At 48.6% G+C, this 16,272-nt stretch overlaps 1 protein-coding gene across 7 annotated transcripts in view; it reads left to right on the top strand.

Moving 5' to 3' along the window:
- The window catches only part of Slc7a7 (solute carrier family 7 member 7), a 46,353-nt gene that overhangs the window by 27,149 nt on the left and 2,932 nt on the right, over positions 1-16,272 (top strand). For all 7 annotated transcript variants that reach the window (XM_029541567.1, XM_029541569.1, XM_029541566.1 and 4 more), the window contains 6 exons: positions 9,408-9,533; positions 10,718-10,862; positions 13,947-14,070; positions 14,301-14,404; positions 14,653-14,749; positions 15,736-15,885. In XM_029541567.1, the coding sequence (XP_029397427.1) occupies positions 9,408-9,533; positions 10,718-10,862; positions 13,947-14,070; positions 14,301-14,404; positions 14,653-14,749; positions 15,736-15,885 (746 nt within the window). The remainder of the gene's footprint in view (positions 1-9,407; positions 9,534-10,717; positions 10,863-13,946; positions 14,071-14,300; positions 14,405-14,652; positions 14,750-15,735; positions 15,886-16,272) is intronic.

Below are 16,272 nucleotides of genomic sequence, written 5' to 3'. Positions count from 1 at the left end.
AGAGGGCATGACCTAGGGCCTGGTTGTAGAAAGGGGGGGGGGACAAAGAACAGACTCTAAGATTACCAATGTTTGAGAGATCTCAGTTCTCCAAAGTGGTGACAAAGGAGGACCCACTAAGAGGGGAGACAGAGAGGTGGTGACCGGGAGAGAGCAGTTTGAGAAATAACCATTGAGCAGCAGTGTCTCATTCGATAAGCGGCCAAGCCAGATAAGGATGAGTTACAGGGAGGCCAGTGGTGACTTCCCACGTGGGCTTTCTCCTAAGGCAATTTCAAGGCAGTGAGGTTGGAATTGGATTTCAGAACTATTTCACCAAGAAAAATCTACTCAGTGTTACTAAGAGCTTATTTCTGTGCTGCACCTAAGGGAGACAGATTCATTAAATGGTCTTTCTTTACGTAGCTCAAGGTAGTCACATAAACCATTCTAAGCCACTGTAGTGTCGTAGAAAAGAGGGGGCACAGAGGAGCGGTGTGCCAGGGCTGGTGCGTTCATGCTCAAAGCCCTTTTTTTCTAGAAGAAATTGGTTTATCATTTGGAATTAACAGATTCCAAGCAGGAGCTCAAGGCAACTTGGGTGTGATGGACGGCAGAGGAGGGGAGATACTAGACCATTGTAGGGAAGGGAGTGGCGATATTCTGTCCCTGTCTCTGTCTCTGTCTCTCTCTTCAGAGTCTTATTATGTAGCACTGGGTGGCCTGGAACTCACTGTGTAGTCCAGGCTGGCCAAGGTGGAGATAAACATCTGGAAGCCCATGCCTGCCCAAACAGCCTTCTTCAGAGGCAGGATGCTCTGGCCACTGAGCATGATTAGACATGGCTGCTCTTGCCTTGCCAAGTCTCACTCACTGCAAACAAGTTACTTTGGTTTAGCTTTTTCCCCCTTTGTTGACAGGACATGTCTCTAGTCAGCCGACTGCCTGAGTCAACCAGCAGCGTTTACTGAGGGCTGTGAACAGGGCAGAGCATTTCTGCGTGCCTCACACTTGGCCCTGCTGAACTGTATGTACTAATAGGATCCTTAGTAGATGCTGGCTTGCTGACTATACAGAAGCTAGAACTCAAGATTCAGCATTTTTGAGATGGGGCATTTGGTGCTGTGGACTCTCAAGGGTCCTGACTGAGGCCTGTGGGCTGCTGTAGAAGCTGGGCAGAGGGAAGGACAGACAGTTCATCAAGAGCTGACAAGCCAGATGGTGGACTGTGAAGGACTTCGGATCTCTGTGTGTGTCTGTCTGAGATCTTTGACCATATGTCCTCGTGCAGTTTTTCCTGACTAGAATGACTGACCTCATGTGCTTGTGGCTAATGAGGTGGAACAGCTGGGCCTCCAACTGACTTTTGCCCCTTGAATTTCTTCTTAGAAGCTAGTTAGTTTCCTATCTTGGGAAGGTTTTCCAAGGATCCATCCATCTTAAGTTAGAGGTTAGGTCATGTCCCACAGTCACCTTAGCAATTAGGGTGGCATCAGAATTTAGGGTTATTCCTAGTATAGAATCAGTGCAAATTCCTCTCCTGAAGTGAAGGGGCACAGATGTGTGAAGGTTTAACCCATACAGCTCTTAGGGGTTCATTCTTGGGCCCCTTTCTGTTACCTTTGTCTCCACTTCAGAAGTACCGAAGGAATGTTCTAGAGGAATGCTGGGAGAATTGCCTGGAACAGTGGATCTGAATCTTGACTGTACACTGGGATTATCAAGAGAATTAAAAAATATAGATTTATTTATGTGCATGGGTGTTTTGCCTGCCTGCATGTCTGTACAGTATGTTCATGCCCGGTGCCCATGGAGGCCGAAAGAAGGTGCTGGGCCCCTGGAACTGATGGCTGTGAACCACCCTGTGGGTTCTGGGAATCGAATCCTGTTCCTCTAGAAGAACATCCAATGCTCTTAAGTGCTGAGCCATCTCTGTAACTACACACCACCACCCCTTTTGAGACGGGGTCTCACTATGTAGTCTTGACTGGCCTGGAACTTGCCATGTAGATCAGGCTAGCCTCAAACTTACAGAGATCGGCATGATGAAAGGCGTTGGACATTACTTTCATCCAAAGAATTAAAAACTCCAAAACATTCCTTCCTTCCTCCCTGCTTGGGGGTATCTGAGCCACTCAGACAGACAAGGCAGAGAGGTCTGTGGGAGGGCAAGACTTGAGGAAACCAAACAAATTACTACTAAGGAGAGGTGGGGGGGGGTCTTCTTTTGCAGGAGACGGAAGAGCAGGTCTCAGTGTTGCCATGGTACCTGAGTTTTAACAACTTGGTGACAGCAGGGCTGCCCCAGAGGCTTTGACTTCATTGTCAGTAGTGGCAGTGTGCCACAGAGATGTCGGAGCTCAAGCTGAGGAAAGGTTCAGGCATGTTCTGCTCTAAGTTGGTCTGCATGTGATTATCTCTTGAGGTAATTACCCCAGTTAAATGCAAAGCAGCATATTACCAGACTGCTTCCCAAGTCAGAGCTGCCCAGGAACCTCCCCGTGTGTGCGTGGCAGGTGACTTCTCAGGCCTTGTGCTTGGCGTCTGATGACTTGAACCGAACCGCTCAGCAAACATGAAAGATGCAGCTGCTTTCAGAAAATATTGTGTGCATATGTGCCAGGGTGCACCCGTGAAGGGTCAGGGGACAACTTGTGGGAGTTGGTTCTCTATTTTCACCATGTTGGTCCTGGGGATCAGACTTTGGTTGTCGGGCTTGGCTGTAAGTACCTTGATAACCAAGATAATCCACTGAGTCATCTTGCCTGCCTTGTAGCTGCTTAGAAATCTAGAGGATGTATGCACCATGTGCTTGTATCCTTAGAGATGCCAGAGCCACAGGGTTTAAAGTGCTGACTGAATTCTAGGAAGGACACTGGGAGGGGTCTGATTCAGTGACCCATGGTCACTCTGTTTGGATCTTCTTCACCCGTGGCACGTGAGCCAGTGAAATGTTTCCGTGACCCGGAACAACACCTGGGGGGACATCAGAAAAGAAGAGTCAGTTAAAAAGTTAAAGATGGCCGGGCGTGGTGGCCCACGCCTTTAATCCCAGCACTCGGGAGGCAGAGGCAGGCGGATTTCTGAGTTCGAGGCCAGCCTGGTCTATAAAGTGAGTTCCAGGACAGCTAGGGCTACACAGAGAAAAAGAAAAGAAAAGAAAAAAATGGGTCTTCCTTTGTTATTTAGGAAATGTGGCCCATATCTTAGAAGGGACACAAAGATGCCAGCCTCTTAATTGTATCCTTACCTTAGGGAGAGGTGTTACTTTCATTGTTGGACTTTTTTCCTTCTCTGTCCTGGACCTGGCTCTGTAGGCCATGATGGCCTTGAATTTATAGATATCCTCTCTCCCTCTCCCTCTCCCTCTCTCTCAAATTTGAGACAGGGTATTGCTATGTCCCTTGGCTTGCCTGGAATTCAATACAGTGTAGACCAGCGTGGCCTCAAAATCAGAGGTTCACCATTCTCTGCCTCCCCAGTGGTGGCATTAAAGGCCCATCCATACCACCACACACAGGGTCTGCTATTGTAATGTAAACCATCTCCCAACATTGCAGGAAAGTCAGGGCTGGAGAGATGGCTCCGCAGTGACAGCCCTCGTACAGGATCTGGTTTTGATTCACAGCACCCACAGGGAGTGGCTCACACACACCTGTAACTCAGGCCTCTGGCTTTCTCAGGTACCTGCACTCGTGTGGTGCGCATGCAAACAAGCAGGCTAGAACAGATAGATCGTGTGGTGCACATGCAAACAAGCAGGCTAGAACAGGTAGATGCAGGACCAGATAGAAGTTCTGGACTTGTGGCATGTGGCACACATTATCAGATTAGAAAAAGTTTGTCTTCCTAATAAAGATTACAAAATATATAAGAAGCAGGAAAGGAGACATGGGTTGCTGGTATTAATTTCATTCCAATATATTTTGAACTCTATGAATTAAGAAGAGCATATTATGGAAAAAATACAAACACATTAATGGGAAAGTAGAGTGAACAATGATACAAACGTTTGTTACTCAAGCACAGTGTAAGTTGTCGCTGCTGTCCTCCCGTGAGAGTACTGAAGCTTATCTAAGCATCATTAACATTTAACTTGTAAGCTTCAGGATTAATCTCTACAGGATAAGGACTCACAGTTTGTTGGTGAGACTTTAGACTATTTGAAGTAAACCTGGGCATTGATCAGAGCAGGCTAAAGGCATTGCTACTTTTGGATTAAAAATTACTTTATGTGTATGTATCTGGATGCATGTGTGTGTTGTGTGCATGGAGGATCCTGCAGAGATCAGAAAATAGTGTATGGTCCCCTAGAACTGGAGTTATGGGTAGTGAGTTGTGAGACACTGTGTGGGTGTTGGGGGCCAGACATGGGCTCTCTGCAAGAGCAGCAAGTACTCTTAACTGATTGGCCCCACCACCTTCCCTTTTCAGAACAACCTGGGCATTTCCATTTTGTTCTAGAGCGGATTCTGGGCCCTCATGGCAGCATCCTCCCCAGGGACTCCGTGTCTGCTGGGGTTAACCTGTCCTGGTGTGCCTCTTCAGGTTGCAGGAGTGTCACCTTCGCAGCAGCTGCCTAGCTGAGACAGAGTAGCAGCTGGGTCAAGGTTAAAGGTCATTTTAGGCAATCCTCCCATGGACTTGGCTCAGTATTGGGTGGGGACTGAATTACCTGCAGGGGTAGAAGGGCAGGTGTCTTTGTCTGTAAGCTAACTTGCATCCATCCCTGTTATTCTAACCCCGAGGTCTCCTTTCTCTGACTCTGCAGCAGGAGGTGGGGCTTTGCTTCAAGAGCCTTGGGGACTCTGGTCAGCTGTATTTGTTAGGGGTGGGGACAAAGAGCCTAGTCAGCGTTAAGGCTTGCCTTATTCATTTCCTGTTCCCAGGGCCTGGCTCTCTGGAGGAAGCTGGGAGCTGGGCAAGGTGCAAGCCAGCTCTCTTCAGCCAGTTCTCTTAGTGCTCTGATCTCTGTGGACAGGATTTTGCATTCAAGTTGAGCCTCCCTTCCTCAAGTTCAGCACAGAGAGCAGACCAGGACATGATGGGGGTCCGTGGCTGAAAAATAAGTCCAGTTCCGGGGAGCATGGGAGGTAACAGAAGGGATGAAGTGATTCCAGCAGTAGGGATCAACATATCAACAACCTCTACATCAGCCATCCTCAGCCTGGGAGTTGTGACCTCGATGTGTGTGCATGGGGGTCCAGTGGCCCTTTCACAGGGGTCACATATCATTTATCCTGCATAACATATATCTAAATTATGATTCATAACAGTAGCAGAATTAAAATGGTGAAGTAGCAACAAAAAAACTTTATGGTTGGGGAGGGTCACCACAGCATGAGGAACTGCATTAGAGGGTTTCAGCATTTGGAAGGTTGAGAACTGCTGCTCCGAGTTCTCCTGGCCAGGGTCGCTGTAAGGAAAGGCGTGAGTCAGCTGTCTTGTCTGTGCTCATGACCGTGAACAGAAGAACCAAGACAAACTGCCCTGTGACATGGAGCTGCAGACTCTGCGAAGCAGAAGTATTCCTTTACGTCTATTCCAGTCCCATGTTGTGACCTCTGGTTACCCTGCTAGGCTGGCCCACCTCGGTGCATAGTAGGTCACTCAAAGAGACAAAGTGAGAGTAGAAGCAGAGGGAGATGCACTCACTATGGCAACACTGGGAAGGGAAAGGAACAAGTAAAGAGGCTCAGTAGATCTTATGTGAGGGTTAGGTTTAAACAGAGGGTGAGAGACGGGCACAGTAAAGGAACGGTCTTGACCACCCTGGTTCCTCATTGCCTTAGTTCCAATGTCTCTAGCAAAGTGGCCTGAGAAGATGCCAATCAGTGTGAAACCTCTTTGAGTCACTAGGTTCTCTTCCAGCCGGCACCAGGCTTCAGCCCTTTTCTTCTCTCAGCATGGGATGCCTAGGGAAATTCCAACCTCTTTGGGACCATGGTTTAATGGTCTGCTAGCCAAAAGTGGGGAGAGATACAAGTTTCACTTTAGAATGTCTTCATTCCTGCCAGGGGGTTTCCTGTTCTAGGGGACCCCACTCTCCTGAGCATACATATGCCAGCAAAGCAAATATGTGTTTGGGGTTTCTAATGGAAACCTGGCTTACAGAGCCTAAAGGTGAAGAGTAGCCATTGCAGGACAGGGAGAGACAGGTTTCTCGTGGTGTTGAAATAGCTCAGGATGGACGTCCAGTGGGTAGTGAGGGGTAGATGACTGGCTGAGGAAGAGCAGTGTCTGACAGGCTTGTGGAGGACAAGATAAAGGCACATTATTTTGTGGGATTACTGAGGAGACAGTACACTAGCGTCTTTAATGATTAACTTAGCACGGGGTGGCCTGGAGTGATGGGTACGTATGTGTTTGCTCAGCCTTCCGATAAGGTTTGGTTGTTTACTGTTATGTCTATTAGGCACAAAGACATGGACTTGAGTAGAGCCAGAAATCTCCTCAGAAGAAAACAGAAAAAATGTGGGTAATATGTAGAAAGGGAGCTGGGGAGTCGGCTCACTGGGCAATGTGCCTGCTGCTCGAGAAAGGACGACCTGAGTTTAGACCCTCAGGGCCTGCTTAAAGAGCCAGCTTGCTGAGTACCTGGGGGAAATCGATGGGTTCCAGGTGCAGGGAGATTATCTCAAAAGAGTAGGGTGGACAAGCTGACAATATGGCTTAGCCAGTAAAGGATCCTGCCACCAGGCCTAAGTTTGACCCCTGAGCTCTACATGGCGGAAGGAGAGAATTGACTCCTACAAGTTGTCCTCTGACCTGCACGTGTGTGTTGTGGCATGCACACTTACATGGGAATAACTATAATAAAAGATAAGGTAGAGGGGCTGGTGAGATGGCTCAGCAGGTAAGAGCACCCAACTGCTCTTCCAAAGGTGCAGAGTTCAAATCCCAGCAACCACATGGTGGCTCACAACCATCCTTAACAAGGTCTGACTTCCTCTTCTGGAGTGTCTGAGGACAGCTACAGGGTACTTACATATAATAAATAAATAAATCTTTAAAAAAAAAAAAAAGATAAGGTGGAGAGGTGTTGGATGAAGACACCCGACATTGGCTTTCACGTATGCCTGTAGGGGTGAGCACACACTCATGTGCCTGTAGGGGTGAGCAAACACACACATGTGCCTGTAGGGGTGAGCACACACACAGACACAGTAAAGTTAGAAGGAAGACTGGAAGAGAAGATGGCTTATTCTCCCTGTTTCTTAGTGGAGGCCTCTGGACCAGAATCACAACAAGGCCAGGACCTAATGATTGTAGGAGGTCTGCAGAGCCTGAGGGCATTGTCAGGACTCCGCGTTAGTAAGATTGCTTTCTTTTCTTCTGAGATGGGGTCTCTATAGTCCAGGCTGGCTTGAGAGTCACCATCCAATCCAAGGTGACCTCAGATTAAAGTTTGTAGGTGTATAAAGTGATGACAGGAGCTGCTCCATGGTATGGTGAAGGGGAAGGTTTTTATTGTAGACAAGAGAAAGAGAAACGCCAGAGGCACCTGGAAGAGCCCCAAGCAGAGAGAGAAAGCAGTAGGCTGAACATGGCCGGCAGACTGGACTCCGGCAGGGCTATCTGGAGAGAGGGGAGGAAGGCAGGGATAGAGACTAGAACAAAAAGCAAGAGCAGTGGGGTGGAGCTGAGGGAGGGGTGGGGGAGGCAAGGGGGAGGGTGAGCAGAGTGGGGGGGGGGGNGGGAAGCCTGTGAACTGGAGGGGAGGAGGTGAGACTAGCTAGATGCTGTGTGGACTTTGACAGGTGCCTGTGATACTGAGGGAGCCTAGAGGCCAGTATGCAGGGATGCGAATAGGTACCACAGGTAGCCATTTGTATCCTCTGCCAGTGATGGGGAAAGACTCCTTTTGGTAGAGGGGAGCTGGCTTTGCAGGGTCCCGAGGAATGCTGGCTTTTATCTAACCTCCAGAAATCTTCCTCTAGTCCAGGTTGAGCCCATTTCTGGATATTTGGATTGTGTTTTGGGGTTTGGGGAATTGGAGTCTCCTTTGGACCTAACACAAGGAGAACCTGTCCCAGTCTTCTGCCTGAGGGCCTGAGCCGATGCCCTTGGGCTTGGAGTGGTTTCTTTTGTTTGGTTTGGATTTTTTTTTTTAAGATTGTGTTGGTAGCCCAAATCAAACAAGACCTACGCTGGCCTTTCCCTTTCCTCACTGGCAAGGCCAGCATTGCTCTGAGAGCCACTGGAGGGAGACTTGCTGGTCAAGTGCTCTGTGGGGGCGTTCCAGTCGCTGAGCTAGAAGAAGGTGGACATTGATTCTCTGTGGCATGGGGGTGGGCGCAGGGTTGAGGGGGATGCAGATGCCTGCTTGCTGAAGAGGCTGCATGATGGGCCTCAGGGATGTTGCCTCTGCCTCTTGTTTCCCCCTTCCCACTCCCCCAAGCTACCAGTCAGCCTCATAGCATGCGAGGCTTCCCTTCTTGAATTTCTTCCTGAGTAATAGAGTGTAGCTTTTGGGCTAATGGATTTTCCTGAGATTGTTATTTTATTTATTTTTTTGGGGGGGGGTGTGTGAAAGAATTTGAGCCCAGGACTTTCACACACTGGAACACACCATCTACAACCAAGCCACACCCTCAGCTACTACTCAGATTTTGACGGAAGATAGGGACTCGTTTTCGAAGAATGGGTATGTTCATATGCCACACCCCTTGGCAAGAGACTGTCACACCCTGCTGCGAACCCTTACTCTGAGGATGGTCTGTGAACTTTCCCTGAGTTCCCCTAGGCAGAGGGATTGCCTCCAGCCCAGGGTGGAAGGACTTGAGGAATGTTTATGGCTCATACTGTTGTTGCCTTATTCTGGCAGGAAAAGTGCTCTGCCCTCTTTCTGCGGGAACTTGTTTTAGCTGCAAGAGTTTTACAATGCACAGGCCGGTGGGCATGGGACTGGAAGTTTGGTCTCTATTCTAATCCTTGGACACACAAACTGTCCTGTTAGACTAGACACTGGATAAATTACAGCAGTACTTGTCAAGGTTAATAACAACAGTATAGAGCTGGAATGATGTTGGGTTCTAGCTGTGTGTGTGTGTGTGTGTGTGTGTGTGTGTGTGTGTGTGTATGTGTGTGTGATAGGAAGGAGAGAAGGGTGTTAAAGAATGAAGGACCAGAATACACCTGTAATCTGTACAACTCCCAGGTGCCTCTCACTTCTGTGACCAGGAATTTTGCCACCTTGTTCTGTGACACTAGTTTAAGGTGCTAGGGCTTGGGGATGTGGCAGTGTAAATACAAGTGTTCAGCCAAGTGCCTTGCAGTGATGAAGCTGAGGATAATCGGGGTCCAAACACATAGCTGACTCCATGTGATGGGTTCATCTCCACGAGTGGCGCTGGGGCAGCTGCTTGGGAGTCTGAGGCCCTCCAAGTGCAGAGGGTAGGTCACGGTCAGTGTTATTTTTCTTTCAGGTCTCTTAACCTTCATTAACTGTGCCTATGTCAAGTGGGGAACCCTGGTCCAAGATATTTTCACCTACGCTAAGGTGTTGGCGCTGATTGCAGTCATCATTGCAGGCATTGTTAGACTTGGCCAGGGTAAGAAAAAAAAAATAGCAACTAACTTTATTAAACTTTCCTTTTTTTTTTTTTTTTTTTTCTTTTTCTTTGGAGTGTTGGGGATCAGATCCAGAGTTCTAGGCCCTGCTAGGCAAGTGGTGTATCTCAGATCTATATCTTCACGAGGTGTCTCTAACTAACCTTATTTAAATCTCCAAATACCATATGTGGTAGGCACTGTATTCCTTTTATATAAGTGAGGAAACAGGCCATGGAACACACGTATAATGCCAGTACTCGTGAGGTGGCACTAAGGAGCTCAGGAGTTAAAGATCATCCTCAGCTACATAGAGAACTCGAGGCCAGCCTGGGACACAGAAGGGCCTATCTCAAAACAAAAACAAAAGCTGGGGGTGGTGGGGGTGGGGGTTTATGTTCTATCCCAGCACTCAGAGGTAGAGTTGGGTGCATCTTTGAGTTTGAGGCCAGCTTGGTCTACATATCGAGTTCCAGACCAGCCAGGGCTACACAGCACGACCCTATTTTAAAGCAACAAAGTCCCCAGGTTGATCATGTTGCCCAAGTTCCCAGTGGTTAAGTAGAAGAGCTGAAACTTGTGCCCCCCCCCCCCCGCAGACACTCCAAAGCCTGTCCTTCTTGCTATGCTGCCTCCCACAGCAAACTGACCTTGGCAGAGGGGCTGACAGCTGCGCCCTGGGGATTGGCTTACTCAGCTTGCTGGGCCTAATGCTCTTGCTCTGCCGCTTGTGCCTTGGAGATGAGCAGGCTGAAGTGCACGCCTTGACATCTCTCCCACCTGGTCTCCAGGTCCGAAGCCTTCCCAGTGTCTCCTGTTGACCTGGGCATACTGAACCTCATCTCTTCTCTCCTCCTCCCATGTTATTCCTGACTAGTGTTAGAGAGTAGGTAGGGCTCAGGCAGCCTGCATTGTAGAGCAGAACACCACCCCAGTTTCTAGCCCTGTGGGGCTCTGTGGTAGTTTCTTATCCTGGACAGTCACTTGAGTTCTTCCTGTCATGACCGCCTCCACAGTTTCCTGCACCTTGGCCCTCTGTAGACACCTTTCTTCTGTCCCCACGCCCTCCATGGCTCCCTCGCAGCCATTTCTCTGCTGTTATTACCATATGCATTTTCCCCTTTCAGGATCAGCTGAGGTAGGAGTGGGCCATTAAACCTTGTCTTCCGTTGTTCTCACCTTCCAGGAGCCACAGCTAACTTTGAGAACTCCTTTGAGGGCTCATCCTTTGCAATGGGTGACATTGCTTTGGCCCTATATTCAGCTCTGTTCTCCTACTCGGGCTGGGACACCCTTAACTATGTCACCGAAGAGATCAGAAATCCCGAGAGGTAGGTACCTCACCGCCACCCGTCCACACCAGGGCTAGCCGTGCCGATTCATTCAACCAGCCTGAATTTTAACAGATTTAAGACCTAGAGATATAACTTGTCCATGGTTGCAGTAACTATGTTAAGATGTGCACTTTCTTGCATATGCTTTATAAACCCTTTTAGGAAAGTCTGTACATGCACTATTTCTACCTAAAATAAAGCGGGTTATACTTAGTGCTTAAATACGCCTCTAGACACCCACAGGGTCCTTGCCAGCTACCTAGGAGGGTGAGGCAAGAGGGTCGCTCTTACCTCCAGAGTTGTGACCTAATCTGAGGAACACTGAGATAATCTCATAAAGCTTTTTCTGTCTTCAGATCTTCACTCACCCTTACCCCCTCACAGATAATTTTGGGTCATAGTACTACCTTCGATGGAACTTCTTCCGTTTCCCTTCTGGGTCCTTTCCCTCTGTCCTGATTCCTGCCGATAGTGTGGAACTGTTCCAGCCATTCACTGGGCTCCCTCACCACACTGCTCTCAACGGCCTGCCCTGCAATGGTACAGATGAAGAGCTTTGGGTGGTGAGCCACGGACAGGTCTTGGGGGTCTGTATTTCTTTGACAGAATCCTTTTTTCTTTTTTGTAGGCATGAACTTGCTGTTACGTTTTCTTCCTTCATTTTGCTTTGAGACAAGCTCTGGCAGTGTAGGCCTGACTGGTCTGGAACTCATTCTGCAGACCGTACTGACCTCAAAAAATCCCAGAGATCAAGTTCTTTTGCCTCCCAAGTGTTGGGTTGAAAGGCATGCACCACCATACCTGGCCATTCCTTGATTTTCTTTACTAAAACTCCTCCCCCCCCCCCCTGCTTTCCTTTCTGTGATAGTATCTCACTATGTATGTAGTTCATGCTGGCCTCGGATCTGTAATCTTCTTGACAATGCTCAGTTTGCCTGGTGCTTTTTTTGTATAAGTGTGTGCCCGGGGTGTGTGCACACAATGCTTGTGGAAACCACTTCGGTGTTATTCCTTAGGTCCTGTGTACTTTAAAACAATGTATTTATTTTATATGTCTCTGTGTGTGCCTGAGTGCTTAGCTGTGCATTAGACAGCTGTGAGCCATTAATGTGCAAGCTCGGAACAGAACCTGGGTCCTCAGAAGGGACTTGGGTTTGTAGCAGCTGAGCCATTTCTCCAGCTCCCATCTTTGTTTTGGAGACTGATTCCTTCACTGACTTGGAGCTTGCGAATTAGGCTAGGCCGGCTGGCTGTGGAACCCTAGGGTCCTTCTGTTCCCGACTCTCTGATTCTGGGATTACAAGTGCGCCCCATCCTCCACAATGCATCAACCATTTCCATGTAGGCTCTGAGGTCAAACCCAGGCAAGTGGCTTCATGGACTGAGCCATTTCCCTAGCCCTTGCCTGCTTCGGTAGCATAACATTAAGAGGGTGGAATTACAGGATCTCCATGGCCTTTCCTGGCTCTAAAAGATTATGATCCTAGAAACTAAGATTTGCCAGGAAGTAGTTTCCCTAAATTATAACAATTCTCACACCATTTAGCTGTTGGCTTTGAAAGCCAAGTCGCTTTTCTGGTATACAGCTGCTGGCACTGTGACCCAGGAGTGGGGGGTGCTAGAAGGGAAAGGAGACTGGGGAGTGGTGCTTCCATCTACTGGCAAGAAGCAGAATGACTCCAGATAATTTACAACCCTGGCTCATGGTAAAGCCTCACTCTGAAGGCTGAGGCAGGAGCATCACAAGTTCAAAGCCAAGTACAGAGTGAATTCAAGGCCTCTTGCAGAAACTTACTGAGACCCTGTCAACATTAACAGAGGGGTTAGGACAGGGCTCATGGTAGAGCATTTGTTAGCATGCTCAAGGCTTTAGAGAGCAGTGGTTCTCAACCTTCCTAATGCCACAACCCTTTAATACGGTTCCTCACGTTGTGGTGACCCCTAACTGTGGTTATTTTGGTTGCTACTTCATAACTGTAGTTTTGCTGTTATGAATTGTAATGTAAATATCTGATCTGTAGGATGGGGTTGAGACCCACAGGTTGAACCACTGCAAATGTGTCCTGGATCCCAGATCCAATTCCCATATTTATTCCTCATTTTTGGCATTTATATAGACAGCGATCTTTTTGCACTTGAGAGACCTTAAGGTGTCATTGTGCCTTTTTCATGGCTGCCAGTTAGAATGGCACCTGGAATTCTCTGAAATGACTTCCTTGTTTGGATGCACACATTATTCTTTCTACTGACGAAGAAGTGAGATCCACAACCTGCCTCTCTAGTTTCTTGTTTCTTACCTTGAAGATACACTGGCAGAGCTCAGAGACAGGTCCTTACCTGACTCCTGGTTGTAGAAAGGAATCACACCCACCTTCCTGTTATACTGGAACATAATGTAACCCTTGGTCGGTCCCTGCTTTTGTTGCTGTCTTCCAGTGGTACTGGAGATTGGGTACCACTAGGACCCTCGGGCGTGCTAGACAAATACTTTACACTAAGCTCTGCCCTCAGCCCTGCTTTATTTTTTATTTTAAGAATAGTTATAAAATTTTTGTGTGTCTGTTTTTTTTTTTTTTTCTGCAAATATGTATGCCCAGTGGACTCAGAGGCCAGAAGAGGGTTTCAAATCTTCTGGAATTGGAGTCACAGACCACCGTGGGCTACCACATGGGTGCTGGGAATTGAACCCAGGTCATCTGCAAGAGCAACAGATGCTCTCAACACTGAGCCACCTCTAGCCTGTTTTCACTTGAGATGATTCCACTGAATGGTCCCTGCAGATCCTGAACTTGGGATCCTCCTACCACGCCTTCAGGGAGTGGGAACCATAAGCAAGAGCTACTACGGCAGTGTCACCTTCTCTGCATAACTTCTGTACTGGGGTATTTCTCCCCCTAGTACTTGTTAGTTTTTAAGGGTTTAGAGCTTACGCCAACACTTCAAGGCAACCTCAAGGGCAAAGGACCCGGGAACCACAGCCATCTGCATCCCTAGAGAGGATGGCATGGCAGACCTAAGGACAGAGAGGTAGGGACACGATGGTGGAACTGACAGATCCTTTTCCTTTCTGTTTGGCTGTAGGAACTTGCCCCTCTCCATTGGCATTTCCATGCCCATCGTCACCATCATCTACCTCTTGACCAATGTGGCCTATTACAGTGTGCTAGACATAAAGGAAATCCTGGCCAGTGACGCTGTTGCCGTGGTAAAGGATTTTCACTCGCAGGTTGAGGGTGTGTTGTGGGCTTCTGGACATGTTCCAGTTCGCTCAGTCCTGGGAAGGGAGTCGACAGCCTGATAAGAGCACAAGGATACTGGGCTTTCAAGAAGGTCCTGTTACCTTCACAGTGGGAGGGACTGGATTCCTGAGGACTTTGGGCATATGTCTGGGCGTCCTGCTAGGATCTGCAAATGACTTCTGGTCTTTTTTCCTAGACCTTTGCAGATCAAATTTTTGGAGTATTCAACTGGATCATTCCAGTGGCGGTTGCATTCTCTTGCTTCGGTGGGCTCAACGCCTCCATCGTGGCCGCTTCCAGGTAGGACTGTCCCTCTTTGCTCACAGCGTGGGTATCATGAATAGCTTTGGCAGAGACTTCTAGGACCGGGGTCCCAGTTGCTGGTATTCCCCATCCCTTTCTTCTTGTTCCCGTTAGCCGCCCCCAGTTCTAAGCTCCACACTGAACTCCCTTCTGTTATTCAGACCTTTGGAAGGGATACCAGAGAGGGAGAATGGTGTGGCGGGTGCCCCACAGTTCTGTCAGCTTCTCTTATTGTATCTCAACAGGCTTTTATTTGTGGGCTCGAGAGAAGGCCACCTCCCTGACGCCATCTGTATGGTTCACGTTGAACGGTTCACACCAGTGCCTTCTCTTCTCTTCAATGTGAGTGAGCCTGCCAGCCAGGTTGTGGAGGGACTTACTAGTACTAGATGTGGCTCGTCTGGGTTCCTAAAAGCCATAAAGAGGGTTCTGGCTTGGAAACTCCTGATGCACTGGGCTATCAGTAGACGGAGTTTCTAAGATTCAAACTTCTGTGAAAAGTGCCAACTGCATGTGGCCCAAGAGAAGGAGAGCCAGGCTACATGGTAATGAGTAACAGCCACAATAGGATGCGATGCATTCTTTAAGAGAAAAAGAAGTTGGCTGAGAAAAAAATTGTTGGAGGAGGGCATTTTAAAGGTGGGGTATGAAGGTTAGGGTTGTGGAGTTAAGGCAGACAGCATCACAAAGTCCTGTGACAAAGCTTTGTGGAGCCGTGTCAGAGAAGTGTAAGTGTTAGTTGGAGAGTCTACAGGGTTTCACCTAAGACTTCTGCCTAAGACGCTTAAAGTGTTAGGGTTAACCTGGCAAAGGTTTGAAGAATGCACTGAAAATCCAGTTGAGAGGGAAGTATCTTCTTTGTTTTTTGAGACAGGGTTTCTCTGTGTAGCCCTAGCTGTCTTGGAGCTTGCTCTGTAGATCAGGCTGGCCTCAGACTCAGAGATCCACCTGCCTCTGCCTCCAGAGTGCTGGGATTAAAGGCGTGCGCCACCACTGCCCAGCTAAAGGCAATTATCTTTTTTTTTTTTTTTTTTTTTTTGAGACAGGGTTTCTGTGTGTAGCCCTGGCTTTCTTGGAACTCACTCTGTAGACCAGGCTGGCCTCAAACTCAGAAATGCTCCCTGCCTCTGCCTCCCAGGTACTGGGATTAAAGGCGTGCGCCATCACTGCCCGGCTGGCAATTATCTTTTAATAGAGAGGGGTACCGCACCAAGAGTGCTCCAGCGTTGGGGGCGGAAGGCCGACTTGCAGACTGTGAGGCTGTGACCTGGGAGGGACTGAGTGGGAAGGAAGCCAGAGAGGAGCTGACTTTGGACTTGCACCAACAGGGTGTCTTGGCCCTGGTCTACCTGTGCGTGGAGGACATCTTCCAGCTCATTAACTACTATAGCTTCAGCTACTGGTTCTTTGTGGGCCTCTCTATTGTGGGTCAGCTTTACCTACGATGGAAGGACCCGGACCGGCCACGCCCTCTCAAGGTAATCCATCCTCCTTACCGACCTTTGCTCCATTTAGTACTAGTGCTGCCACCGCAGGGACCTTACAAGAAGTTATCCTTTCCCTAGGCCAGGCATAGTGGCACTTATCTGCAATTAAAAAAAACCTAAGGGTTAGGGCTGATGGCTCAGCGGTTAAGAGACTGGGTTTCTCTGTGTAGCCCTGGCTGTCCTGGAACTCACTCTGTAGACCAGGCTGGCCTCGAACTCAGAAATCTGCCTGCCTCTGCCTCCCGAGTGCTGGGATTAAAGGCGTGTGCCAGCCACCAGTGCCCAGCTGACACAGCTGACTTCTTAACCCAGACTTTTTTGCAGTTAAAAACTCAAATGACAGGGGCCGGAGAGATGGCTCAGCGGTTAAGAACACAG

Source organism: Mus pahari, chromosome 8 (assembly GCF_900095145.1).
Source record: "Mus pahari chromosome 8, PAHARI_EIJ_v1.1, whole genome shotgun sequence".
In the NCBI taxonomy this organism is placed as follows: Eukaryota; Metazoa; Chordata; class Mammalia; order Rodentia; family Muridae; genus Mus; species Mus pahari.
This window is presented reverse-complemented; position numbering and strand designations above follow the sequence as displayed.